This window comes from Macaca thibetana, chromosome 19 (genome assembly GCF_024542745.1).
Source record: "Macaca thibetana thibetana isolate TM-01 chromosome 19, ASM2454274v1, whole genome shotgun sequence".
In the NCBI taxonomy this organism is placed as follows: Eukaryota; Metazoa; Chordata; class Mammalia; order Primates; family Cercopithecidae; genus Macaca; species Macaca thibetana.
In genome coordinates this window covers 25,222,442-25,236,182 of record NC_065596.1, presented here as the reverse complement: position 1 = coordinate 25,236,182, position 13,741 = coordinate 25,222,442, and the positions used below count along the sequence as shown (strand labels likewise).

General features: G+C 42.6%; 1 protein-coding gene across 5 annotated transcripts in view; it reads left to right on the top strand.

Moving 5' to 3' along the window:
• Positions 1-13,047, top strand: part of CEACAM20 (CEA cell adhesion molecule 20) — a 29,971-nt gene extending 16,924 nt beyond the window's left edge. For 2 of the 5 annotated variants that reach the window (XM_050772131.1, XM_050772128.1), the window contains 6 exons: positions 340-457; positions 672-757; positions 1,542-1,603; positions 1,946-1,981; positions 2,463-2,588; positions 7,600-7,653. In XM_050772131.1, coding sequence (XP_050628088.1) covers positions 340-457; positions 672-757; positions 1,542-1,603; positions 1,946-1,981; positions 2,463-2,588; positions 7,600-7,653 — 482 coding nt within the window. Of the gene's footprint in view, positions 1-339; positions 458-671; positions 758-1,541; positions 1,604-1,945; positions 1,982-2,462; positions 2,589-7,599; positions 7,654-12,942 lie in introns of those variants that run through there. The other 3 variants (XM_050772132.1, XM_050772130.1, XM_050772129.1) reach the window with 2 other exon arrangements.
• Positions 13,048-13,741: the final 694 nt, after the last annotated feature.

The window sequence follows — 13,741 nt, the reverse complement described above, 5'->3', positions numbered from 1 at the left end:
CTACCAAAGAATAAAACAAATTAGCCTGGCATGGTGGCAGGTACCTGTAGTCCCAGCTACTCGGGGAGGCTGAGGTGGGAGGATCATTTGAACCTGGAGGTTGCAGTGAGCTGAGGTCGCGCCGCTCCACTCCAGTCTGGGTGACACAGCGAGACTCTGTCTGGAAAAAAAAAAAAAAGCAAAACCAAAAACCAAGAACCACAATCTGATGCCTCCCAACGACTGGAAAACCAGTGCTCACAAAATGTCAGTAGAGAAAAAGCTGCAAGCTTGGGAATGGGCTGGGGGCAGGGATGAGGGTGTGTCAGGCCTGGGTCTTGATTCTCTCTCCTTGCCCAGGTCCCCAGTCCTCCTCCCTGTCCTCAGGGGCCATTGCTGGTATTGTCATCGGGATCCTGGCTGTCATTGCTGTGGCCTCAGAACTGGGCTATTTTCTCTACATCAGAAATGCCAGACGGTAATACAGGGATACAGGGTGGGGGATGGGGGTGTGGCCAGCAGGGGGCGCGCCTGCCTGGCGTGTTGCTGACCATGGTGCTGAGTCGTGTCTGGCACCTGGGGAATTCAGAGGGCTGGGGGCATTGTCCAAGAATGGACATGGTATACGGACAGAACCTGTGGAGATGGGCAAGGACTAGAGGCACAGAAGAATGAGGGTTTTGGGGTTTCAGGCCCTCAAGGAAAACAGCAGAGGACCCCAGTCATGAGACCTCACAACCCACTCCAAAGGAGGAGCACCCCACAGAGCCCAGTTCCGGTGAGTGACTCTATGGATGATGCCTGGGGCGGGGGTGAGGGCTGGAGAAGAGGCTGGTGCTGGGGGCTCCCAGCTTTGCCACCAGGTCACTGTATGATCAGGGCAAACCCTGCCCACTCTGAGCCTCTGTGTTCCCATCTGGAATATGGATGAGATTGGAGTCAAGCCCTCTAACGGGTTCTGCCTGTTTCAATAGTCATGGCAAAAGCAGGACAACATGCTGGAATGCTCTCCTTTCTCAATCTCAGAAAACTTTGTTAATTGATTGTTGTAGACAGAATGAATCAATCACAACACTCCATCCTGCTGAATCCAAATCCAGCCTCATATCTCAATAGAGTGCCTCGAGTGCCCTCTACTGATGGGTTAGAGTTAACCAAAGACAAAATGAAACATTTGCCATCTCTAGGTCTGGGATTCTGGAAGGACAGGCCTTTTGATATGGAAGGCTTTCTAGAAACTGTCCAATCCAGCCCCATTTTACAGAGAGGAAAACCAAGGCCGTGAGGGATAAAGGGCTAAACCCAGGCTACAGAGGACCCACTGTCAAAACTGGGGCTAGAACTTAGATTTCTCTCCTCATTTGTGTCACCAGACAGCCTTACCTAACCTAGAACTTGACTTCCAGGACATTCCCAGGTCAAGCTCAGTGGAAATACGACAGGGAGTCCTGGGAAGGAAGACTTCTGCACTTCCTTTCTGGGGACAGGGGTCCTGGAAAAACAGCCCCTTGCCCCATATCTCTTTCTAACTCCAGCTCCTGACTGAGATTCACTTTTTCTAGAAAGCCTGAGTCCTGAGTATTGCAACATATCCCAGCTTCAGGGACGGATCAGAGTCGAAAAGGTGAGTGATGCTGCAGAGGGACCCTCCTTGATCCGCCGACCAGGCTGCTGTAGTCTTACTTCTTAGGGTGGGGACTGGCATGATATTTTGAGAAAACCCAGTGCCAGGTTGAGTCTCTCTGCATCTCCTCCTTTGACTTCTCTGAGGATCTTAAGACCCTTCCGAGTTTTTTCATCTCTTCTCCTTGTCTTCTTACTCCTTGACATGACAGTTCCTAGCTTTGAGCCCTCTGGGAATCAGAAGAGCTATAACTGCCTCTGAGGCCAAAGCTATTTCCGAGAATCTCTTGGGGTGCCCCTGTTCCAAGCCCTATGACCTCTCTGCAACTTTGTTTTTCCCCAGATGCAACCACCAGACCTTCCAGAGGAGACCTATGAGGTACATTGGCCCTGCTGGGTTTGGTTAAAGAATCTGTGGAGAAAAGACAGTCTGAGAATTTTATGTGTGATAAGCCTGAGAGATGATCTTGTCTAAAGCTTTCATGGCACAGCACAGGGCCGGGGATGGGAAGAGAGTAGCCTAAGGCCTCACAGGGAGCTGGGTCAGATGCCAAGACCCTGGATCCTCTTTTGTTCCTTCCACCTCCAGGGCTTGGAATTGGACTGCCAGTGAGGTGGTACTGGACCAGCACATGCTGGGGTGAAAAGGAGGCTGGGAGTAAAGGTTGCAGAGCCAGCAGGAAAAAGGAGAGTTCTGGGCCAGGGCAAGGGCCTGGGTTCTAACCCTGCTTCCACCTCTGATTCTCTGCAAGAATCTGAACAGATTCCTTCCACTCTCTGGGTCTCTGACGAGTGTAAGTTGGTACATTCCTGGCAATCTATGACTGTAGGCCCTGCCTGATTTCTCTGCTTACTTGCAGACAAAGCTGCCTTCAGCAAGCCCTGGAGGCAATTCCTTCAGCCCGTGGAAGCCACCACCCAAACCTCTGATGCCCCCACTCAGATTGCTCTCCACTGTGCCAAAAAACACGGAGTCAATCTATGAGGTATGTTTATGCCACACTGAGTCTTTGGACAGGTGGAAATCTGTCATCAATCTGGTTTTTCTTCCCTACTAAAAGGTCTGTAGGATGAACTATAAAGAAAATTTCCCTTTAAAAATCTTCTCAATTCCATCCTACCCATTTCCATCGTGTCATTTTCTAGTTAGTTTTCCTTCATTCCTTTCCAATGCACTCCATTTTATTGCATTCCATGTTTCACTCCACCCATTTCCTTTCTATCCATTTAGCTTTATTCATTTTCTGTATTTCCATATCACTTCACTCTGCCATTTTCTTTCCATCCCATTTGGTTTATTTCCTTTCACTCTATTTCCCCCCATCCTATCTCTTCCCATTCACTCTACTTTATTCCATGCCTTTTCTTTTCTTTCTTTTTTTTTTTTTTTTTTTTTTGAGACAGGGTCTTGCTCCATCACCCAGACTGGAGTGCAGTGACTCAATCTCTGATCACTGCAACCCCCGCCTCCCAGGTTCAAGGGATTCTCCCACTTCAGCTTCCTGAGTAGCTAGGACTACAGTCTTGAGCCATCACACCCAGCTTATTTTTTTATTTTTTGGTAAAGATGGGGTTTCACCATGTTGGCCAGGCTGGTCTTGAACTCCTGACCTCAATTGATCTGCCCGCCTTGGCCTCCCAAAGTGCTGAGATTACAGGAATGAGCCATCATGTCTGGCTCATTCCATGCCTTTTCATTCCATCCCACTCAGCTCTGTTTGATCCCTTTACACTCCTTTCCATCTCTTTCTTATTTCATTCCTTTTCATTCTTTTCCTTTCTTTCTATTACATTTTATCCATTTTTATTTTTTCTTTTAATTCATTTCAATTCATTTATTTTACATTCCATTACACTCTATTTTATTCCAGCCCACTCAATTCCCATCCCACGACTTTATTTCATTTCCAGTCTTACTCTTCCCATCCCATTTCAGTCCTCTTATTTCCATCCATATATTTAATCCATTTCATCCGTTTTGTTTTCTACTTCTCCATTCCTTCCTAGTCAATGTCCCTATTTACATTCATTTCCATTTGATTGGTTTTCATTTCATTTCACTGCATTCCAGTTCTTATTCTTTATATTCCTTTCCCAGTCACTTTTTCTTTTTTCCCATTCCCTTCTTTCTTTTCCATTCACTTTCTCTTCTCCATCCCCTCCCCTTTCATTCAATTCTATTTCACTGTTTTCCATTCCTCTCCCTCTGTTCTCTTCAATTCCTTTCCCTTTTCATTTCTCTCCAATCCATCCCACTCTATTCTATTCCATTCCATTCTACTCCATGTTTTCTCACTTCATCCTGTCCCTTTATGCCCTTTATGGCACTTCATTCCCTTGTCTTTATTACTTTCCTTTTGAATCTTTCCATTTAATTTCTTCTTTTCAAGTCATTCCATTCCACTCCTTTTCACTTCATTTAAGCTCTTTCCATTTCTTTGCAGTCCTTTGCATTTCCTACTCTTTACACCATTGATTTCAGTTTCATTTCATCTCATTATTTTATATTCCATGGCATTCCATTTCATCCCTTTTGTTTTTTTTTTAATTTTGTTGCTTTATTTTTGTTCTTTAATGTTAGACTTTCCTTCTACTATATTACTTTTCTCCCATTTCCTCTCCATTTCTCTCCCGCTCATTACCTTATTTTATTACTCTCTTTTCTGCTCCATTTGATTTTCCTTTGTTTCTTTCTTTCCACTACAATTTTCCTTTTCATTTAATTTCTTTCATTTGCACTTCTTTGGACATCATGCCATTTTATTTCACTCCATTCTCTGCCTTTAATTTATATTGTATTCCTTTCTGTCCTATTCAGTTTCCCTCCATTTCATTTATGCTTTTGCCATCTCTTTCAGTTACATTCCTAAACAGTCTATTCCTTTTCATTCCCTTCCTTTCCTTTCCAATCTTTCATTTCATTCATGATATTTACTTCCCCACATTTTTCTCATGGGAGATTTGAAGCAGTTTTTCCTGTGGAAGATTTGAAGCAGTTTATATACAACATTACAAAATGGTGTTAAATTAGAAATAGAAATTACAATCAGAAAAAATATTTTTAACAATAGCAAGAAGTCAAGATATGGGTAAAAAGTAAAAAATATATGCTGGGCCTACATGATATCTGCCCCTATATCTCTTATGTGTCTCTAAGCTTCCTGGTAACAATAAAACAGAGAGGTATGATTAGTTACATTATTCAAAAAGAAGAAAACTGGGCCAGGCATGGTGGCTCATGCCTGTAATCCCAGCACTTTGGGAGGTGGAGGTGAGCAGATCACTTGAGGTCGGGAGTTCGAGACCAGCCTGGCCAACATGGTGAAACCCTGTCTCTACTGAAAATACAAAAATTAGCTGGGCATGGTGGCAGGCACCTGTAATCCCAGCTACTTGGGAGGCTGAGGCAGGATAATCACTTGAACCTGGGAGGCAGAGGTTGCAGTGAGCTGAGGTCCAGCCACTGTACTCCAGCCTGGGCAACGCAACAAGACCTTGTCTCAGAAAAAAATTAAAAAGAAGAAAACTGTTAGTTCATCCAGGCATAAGCAAAGGTTCCAATAACAAGTTTAGAGCAGTCAAGTGATGGCTCCATAGTTCTAAGGACTAGTAGAATTACTTTAGAGAATGCAAGTGATCTTAACCCTGTCATCAGGACAGCCAGATTACTCCATTTCCAAGAATGGACTTTAGATTCTATATTCTGAACAAGTCAGTGACCAGTCAGAATTTATCCAGAGGAGGAATAAGTGAGAGGCCGGAACATGGGCTCAAATCCATGTCCTACTGACAGGGTTTTATTGGGTTTGGAAAAGAGAAAATTTAGGGACAGAGGACTCCATTATTTTAGTGTCTGACAGGCTTCAGGTAGAGGGATAAATGTGTTCCTTGTTGTTCCAGAGGGCAGATAAATTACCATGGAGGATAAGTAAAAGAGGGGTAGATTTTAGCCTAACAGATGAACTATTCTTGAAAAATGTGAATATCCTGCTGGGCGCGGTGGCTCAAGCCTGTAATCCCAGAACTTTGGGAGGCCGAGACGGGCGGATCACGAGGTCAGGAGATCGAGACCATCCTGGCTAACATGGTGAAACCCCCTCTCTACTAAAAAATACAAAAAACTAGCCGGGCGAGGTGGCGGGCGCCTGTAGTCCCAGCTACTCGGGAGGCTGAGGCAGGAGAATGGCGTAAACCCGGGAGGCGGAGCTTGCAGTGAGCTGAGATCCGGCCACTGCACTCCAGCCCGGGCGACAGAGCGAGACTCCGTCTAAAAAAAAAAAAAAAAAAAAGAAAAAAGAAAAATGTGAATATCCTATATACCTTTGTATTTTTTTGAGACAAGGTATTGCTCTTTCGCTCAGCTTGTGTGCAGTAGTGTGATCATGGCCAACTGCAGCCTCAGATTCCTGGGCTCAAGCAATCATTCCACCTTGGCCTCCCAGAGTGTTGGGATTAAGATGCAAGCCACTGCACCTGGCTGAATGTTTCATATATTAATATCTTAGTCAAGAATTTTTAATGTTAAGAACATTAAACCCTTTGAATATAGTTTGAATGGGGATTAATTGAGAGAACACTGAGAAATATCAGATAACTCAATTTCAGAAATTACTCCTGGGCCTCTTGGCAACTCGAATGCCACAAAGAAGCTGTTTCTCTCTTATTACGCAGTTTCTCATTTTCACTAATCTATGAATTCATTTCATTCTCTCAATTCAGACTGAATTTCTATGTAAGTCACTGGTCATTGCTTCTCTATAACTTCAGAGTATATATAATAACATCTGCTGCCCTTCAAGCATTTCTAGGTTCAAATTCTCCATAGGAGAATCAGATTGGTTCAGGCCACGGTATCATGTTTAGGTTTGTCAGCTCTGTAATCAGCTTTGAACTGGTAAAACCTTAGCCACCTGAGTCCCTCTCTTCACCAGTGTCTGTGTAGGGGAGCCATGTTTGTTTCCTATTATTAGTAGGGCAAAAGGTCTTCCCAGAAATCCCACTCAGTAAGCTTCCTCTTATATCTCAGCCAGAATAAGGTCATATGGTGCTCCTTGCAGCAACAGAGGCTGAGAAAGTGATACATTAACATTCCCAGTCTCTTCAATAGAAGCAAGCGAGGGAGGTGGTGTGGGGAAGAATGCTAGGTCAGTCAACTCAGTGTCTGCTACATTCTGAAGGGATTAGAAGGAGCAAACCATGCAAACAGTGTGGAGAGAAACAGTCCAACTTGAGAGGCATCAGGAGAAAAGGCCCAGAAGTGGGTGTAGAGTTATCCGTTGCTGTATAATGAATTACCACAGACTTTGCAGCTTAAAATAACATGAATTTGTTATCTCACAGTTTCCGTGGGTCAGGAGTTCAGGCATTGCTTAGACAGCTCTTCTGCAAGGCTATATAATCAAGGTGTCAGTCAAAGCCTGGTCTCATCTGAGGCTCAACTGGGGATGGATCCACTTCCAAGTTCACGTGGTTATTAGCAGCATTCAGTTCCTTGCAGGCTGTCATAATGAGGGCCTCAGTTTCTTACTGTCAGCTGGAGGTCATCCTCAGTTCTTTGCCATGTGGCCCTCTCCATAGGCAGTTCACAACATTGCATCTTGTTTCTTCAAAGCCAAGACAGAAGTCATAATCTTGTGTAACAGAATCACATACATGCAATCATGCATATCCTACCACCTTTGCCATATTCTATTGGTTAGATGCAAGGTTAGATGCAGGTCTTGCCCTCAAGGTGAGGAGATTACATAGAGGAATGAATACCAGGAAGCAGGGATTATGGGGACCATTTTAGAGTCTGTTTACCACAGTGGGGAAGTACATGGGCCATTCCAGGAACAGAGAGGTGTCAGTGTTACTAAAGTGTGATGAGAATGGAGGAAGATTTCTGGAATTTCCAAAGAAAGGAAAGTACCAGGCTGTTTGGGCCACAGACTACAGTGAGTAGACTGGGAGGGTCCACCTAGCAAATGGAGCTCACATTTTCTTTTTGTTTAACAGGAGCTTGTGAATCCAGAGCCCAACACTTACGTCCAAATCAACTCCTTGGTTTAACGGAAGCAGAGCTCTTTTTCTCCAGGAGTCCTAGAGAAACCATGCTCGATCATGTATTTAATGATATTTATTAAGTGCATATTATAAGCCAGTCATTCTCTGTCATCTCTGTATACCTTGTGATGTTCTATTGCAATGGGTTGGTCAGGCCCTAGCTCCCACAGAATCTTAGATTTTGACTCATATTTTTTTTTCAAAGCAATGGTAACGGTAAAAATGACAGCCCGTGGATCTAGAGTTAGAGGGCCGAGGTTTGAGACTGAACAGCATAGGATATCATAGTTGCAGGTTGAGGTTGAGCAAACACCGTTGGTGGACATGGACTCCAGGGAGAAGAGTAAGTCTGAGTCAGCCAGAGAGGAGCAGGTGACAAAGGCAGGGGTCAGAGAAGAAGTGGCTTTTCAAATCATGGCAGAAGATAAGGAACAAGGAGCTCTTAAGAAATTAAGAGCTCTTAATAAAAGGAGAAAACACATAGTGAAGTGAGGGATTGAGGCTCCTTAGGAGAGGTAGGCATGAAATGCTTAGAATCCTGGGAATTGCAGGGGTGGAGAGAGTCAGAATGAGATTTGCTGAAGGTAAAGAGAGTGAGGAGACAAGGATATCTCCATGGTTTCTTGCCAGGGCAACTGGATGACTGACAGGTCACTTTCTGAGCAACTCTGGGATAAGGAGAGAAATGAAGAATTTGCTTCATGTCAAGAATTTAGACATGTCAAGAATCAGTTGGAGAATCAAGTAGGCAATTGTTCATAAAAGTCTAGATAGATCATGGCTGGAGATACACATTTGAGAGTTGTCAGTGGGATTTAAAGTTATGGGGCTGGATGAACTCCTCTGTCAGGATGGTCCCCAAGAGCACCTCATGCTCAAAGATTTTCTAGAGGAATTCACAGGACCCAATTGTTAACCTCATGGTTATAGTTTATTACAGCAAAAGGATGGAGAATAAAATTGGCAAAGGGAAAAGGTGCATGGGGTGAAGTCTGGAGGATACCCTGCACCAGCTTCCAAGTGTTCTCTTTCAGTGGAGTCACATGGTGTATTAGTCTGCTTTCTGTTGCCTATAACAGAGTATCTGAATCTGGGTAATTTGTTTTAAAAAGGAAATTTATTTCATACAGTTATGGAGGCTTAGAAGTCTAAGGTCAAGGGGTTGCATCTGGTAAGAGCCTTCTTGCTGGTGGGGACTCTGTAGAATCCTGAAGGGGTGCAGGGGTTCACATGCCAAGGGGACTGAGTGTGGTAACATGTTAGCTCAGGTTTCTCTTCCTTTTCTTATGAAGCTACCAGTTCCACTCCCATGATAACCCGTTAATCCGTTAGTCCATGAATGGATTAATCCATTCATGAAGGCAAAGCCCTCGTGAGCCAATCACCTCTTAAAAGCCCCCATCTTTCAATATTGCCATACTGGGGATTAAGTTTCAACATGAGTTTTGGAGGAGACAAATATCCAAACCATAGCACATGGGAAATCCCCCAGCAATGATGTGTGATGACGTGTGTGAAGCATTGACATCGAGGGAAACTCACCTAAACCTGGGTGTCCATGGTTTTTTGTAAAGGGTCAGTCACTGACGCTCCAGACTCCAGATGTTCCTCCATAAATCACACTGTTAGTATAAACCATCTGGACAAACTGGTACAGCACGGCTCGAGGCCTCAGGCAAACAAAAGGACTCTTACCAGATAGGATATTATGAGAGCTCAGTTCCCAGAGCTGCCCAAAGGCTAGTCAGGAAAACAGGACTTTTCTTGGGAACTTACAGGGTTTGAGCAATAGGCCTGTATGTCAACCCCAAGCAGAGTGGATGAAGACAAGGCAAGGGACAGGCTGACAGCTGATTCCTGGGTCCCTCTGATGTTTACAGGAGACATCAAGCAAAGGAGACAGAAAAGGACTGTTAACACGGGGGAAACCAATACTGAAAACTCCTGGAAATGAAGAAAGAGTTTTCAGAATGGGTTGTTGCTATCCTTGGAGCTGAATGGCTATCATGATGATGATAACATTAATTCAGATTTTAAAAATTAATCATTAGATGTGATACAAGAGACTAGAGTTAGGATCCTAAGGGTTGCACTCAGTAGTGCCAGAAACACCACCCTATTTGAATGCTGGGAACTTTCCTCTTCCCTGCCAAGAAATGTCCCCCTCCCCCGACATCCTAGAGACAGATCATGCCCTTCTACCCTCTAGTGACTCTTACTTTTGTCTTCTATTATTTATAGTAAATGGATTCATAATTTTCTTGCTCTTCACTGTATGTTGAGCCCTTACCCAATTCCTGGCCAATAAACAGAACCTTAATATGGAACTTTGGTGTCAGCTCTTCCCCAGACAGTTGATAGATAAATCTCTAGATTAGATGGGCATCTTTCTAGAATTCTTTCTAGAATGTTCCTGAGTGGTAACTCTTTTTCTTTTTTTAATTTTTTTTTATTTATTCATTTATTTATTTATTTTGAGACAGGGTCTGGCTCTGTCACTGAGGCTGGAGTGTAGTAGCGTGATCTTGGTTCATTGCAACCTCTGCCTCCTTGGCTCAAGCAATCCTTCCTACCTCAGCCTCCTGAATAGCTGGGACTACAGACTTGTGCCACCAGGCCTGGCTAATTTTTGTATTTTTTGTAGAGATGGGGTTTTGCCATGTTGCCCAGGCTGGTCTCAAACTCCTGGGCTCAAGTGATCCTCCTGCTCCGGCTTCCCAAAGTGCTGGGATTACAGTCATGAGCCACTGCCCCCAGCAGTGGTAATTCTTCTAAAGTCCTGTAATATTAGGTTAAGTTAGGATTTATAGGTTCCTGGAAGTAAACACTACCACTTTGTTCATTTTGAAAGAAAATAAAAAAGACTAAACAAAAGACAGATAAACAAAGTCAGTTTTACATTTTATAGTACTAATGCTCTATTTTCTGAATTTTTTTTGAGACAGAGTCTCGCTCTGTTGCCCAGGATAGAGTGCAGTGGTACGATCTCGGCTCATTGCAGCCTCTGCCTCCCGGGTTCAAGCGATTCTTCTGCCTCAGACTCCTGAGTAGCTGGGATTACAGGCATGCATCACCATGCCTGTCTAATTTTTGTATTTTTAAAGTAGACACAGGGTTTCGCCATGTTAGACAGACTGGTCTCGAACTCTTGACCTCATGATTGGTCCGCCTTAGCCTCCCAAAGTACTGGGATTACAGGTGTGAGCCACTGCGCCTGGCCTATTTTCTGAATATCTTAAACAATTAGCAGAAAAATAAATGAAGTGAAAAAAGGAAGATGAGCTAACACTCAAGGCATCCCATTCTGATTTTGTCATATTTGTATTTGCAGATCAATCTGCAAGATTTTACATATTTACAACACAGCTAGCAACACGGCATTTCTATGTGTCCATTTTCTCTTTCAGTAAGGTTTTGAGGGTTTCTTCAGATGACCTATATTCATCTTACTAAATTTTTTTATAAGGCTTTTTTCTTTTTTTTGCTTTTTCTGTCTTGTTTGCAAACTTAGTATTACTTGCATGTAGAGGAAAGATATTGACGTGTAGACAAGGGGCAATATAATGTAAAAGTTAAGAGTGTGGACTCTAGAGTTCAACTTCTTGGTCTCAAATTCCAACTCTATCCTAATACAGTCTAGGGTAAGTTACTTATCTCTAGGCTTCAGTTTTGTCTTCTGTAAAATGTAAATAACAGTCTCATTTCACAAGAGTTGTGGTGAGGACTAAATGAGAAAAAATAATATACGCTATATATAATATATTAAATATATAATATGTATTATATGTAATATATATGTATATATGTAATACATATTATATATTTAATATATTGTATATAAAATATGGATCTTACAAGACTGCTTAGCACCGAGTTTCACATAAAGGTTTATTATTATTAGCATAGAGTGTAACATAAATGTTTATTATTACTTGTATCACATTTAATTACTTTTAAACTCTCCTTGATGTTAATTGCTTTTAGTTAACTCTCTTGGGTCTTCTGCTAATAACATCTGGAAATAATTTTGTATTGTTTGTACCCAGTAGTTATAACATATATCTATTTTGTATTGAAGTTTTCTTTTTAAAACCAGTTCTCGTTAGACATACGCTGAAATGTAGCATTTCACAGACAAAATAAAATAATATGTAGAATTTGCTTTAAAATCCCTGAGAGATGAAGAGAGTGGAAAGCACAATATAGGTGGAAGTACAGATGAAACAAGACTGAGTGAAAATAGTTAAGTTGGATGACATAGGTCATAGGGGGTCATTCATTGAGTCCCTACTTTTGTTTTGAAATTTACAAAATAAAAGGTTAAAAAAAATAAGCTACTTACTTCAATTTAGAAACCAACGTCACATTTAACCCTCAAACCTCGGAGATATGCCCATTAAAAGAACACAAACAAGAATGCCTCTTTTAGTAATACTGTTTTGAAATGGTAGCCAATATAATCCAACATGAAAGAGAAAGTCTAATTTAAAATACTGGTAAGGAAAAAATGAAATTGTAGATAACTGTCTCAATAGAAAATCCAAGACAACTGGAGTATTATAAGAATTAATAACATTGCAGTAGGTTAACCAGATACAAAATAAGTATTTTTTAAAAGATCAACCACAATAACTAATAATAAGAAACTTGGCGCCGGGCCGGTGGCTCACGCCTGTAATCACAGCACTTTGGGAGACTGAGACGGGTGGATCACAAGGTCAGGAGATCGAGACCATCCTGGCTAACACGGTGAAACCTCGTCTCTACTAAAAATACAAAAATAAAATAAAATAAAAAAGTAAAAATTAGCTGGACGTGGTGGCGGGCGCCTGTAGCCCCAGCTACTGGGGAGGCTAAGGCAGGAGAATGGTGTGAACCTGCGAGGCGGAGCTTGCAGTGAGCCGAGATTGCGCCACTGCACTCCAGCCTGGGGGACAGAGCGAGACTCCGTCTCAAAAACAAAACAAAACAAAACAAAACAGCTTTGGGAATAGATTACATTTCAAATAGTAGTAATTCGTTATTGTTAAAGGTCAGAATTTACGTGAAGAAAACTACAGGAATGCTTTGACAAGCATTTTTAAAAAACTAAGATTATGTATTTTCATACAGCAGGGCTCCAATTTTCAGCTACCTCCCTGGTAGGACGAAAATTAACACAACTACCTCATAGGGTGATTGGGCTGGATAATGAGATATCAAAGTGTTTAATACAGAGACAGGAAGCTTTATTTAGTCAACAAACATTTATTGAGCATCTATCATGTGCAAGGTCTCTCTGTTTTATTTTTTTAGGTGTTGGTGATGCAGCAGTGATCAACATCGATACAAATGCTTTTCCTTATGGAATTGACATTGTAGTGGTGAAGGCAGACAGTAGACCAAATAAATACTTAAAATATATAGTGTGCTAGATAGTGAAAAGTTCTTTAGAGAAAAAAATAAAAGATGAAGGAGGAGGCAGGGAGCATATGGGGAGGGAAGGGTTTGCTTGCAAGTTCACAACGGGTAGTGGGGTAATCCCTAATGAGAAGATGATGTTCCCCTAATGAGCAGACGGTGAGAACCAAATGAATCCCTCAGGACAGGCTGCCAAGGAGTGCAAACAGCACATGCAAACGCCCGGGGGTTGCAGTCTGCTGGATCTGTTGGAGAATGGGGAAAATGTGCAAAGCAAATGGGCAAGAAATGAGGGCAAAAAGAAAAGGGGGCCCGGCGCGGTGGCTCACGCCTGTAATCCCAGCACTTTGGGAGGCCGAGGCGGGCGGATCACCTGAGGTCAGGAGTTGGAGACCAACCTGGCCAACGTGGTGAAAACCTGTCTCTACTAAAAATACAAAAATTAGCTGGGCGCCTGTAATCCCAGCTACTCAGGAGGCTGAGGCAGGAGAATCGCTTGAATCCGTGAGGTGAAGGTTGCTGTGAGCCGAGATCGCGCTATTACACTCCAGCCTGGGCGACAAGAGCGAAATTTCGTCTCAAAACAAAAACAAAACAAAAACAAACAAACAGAGAAAAGGGGAGAGGTGGGGGAACTGATCATTCAGGCCTTATAGGCAGACAAAGAACTTAAAATTTAAAAATAAAATGATTC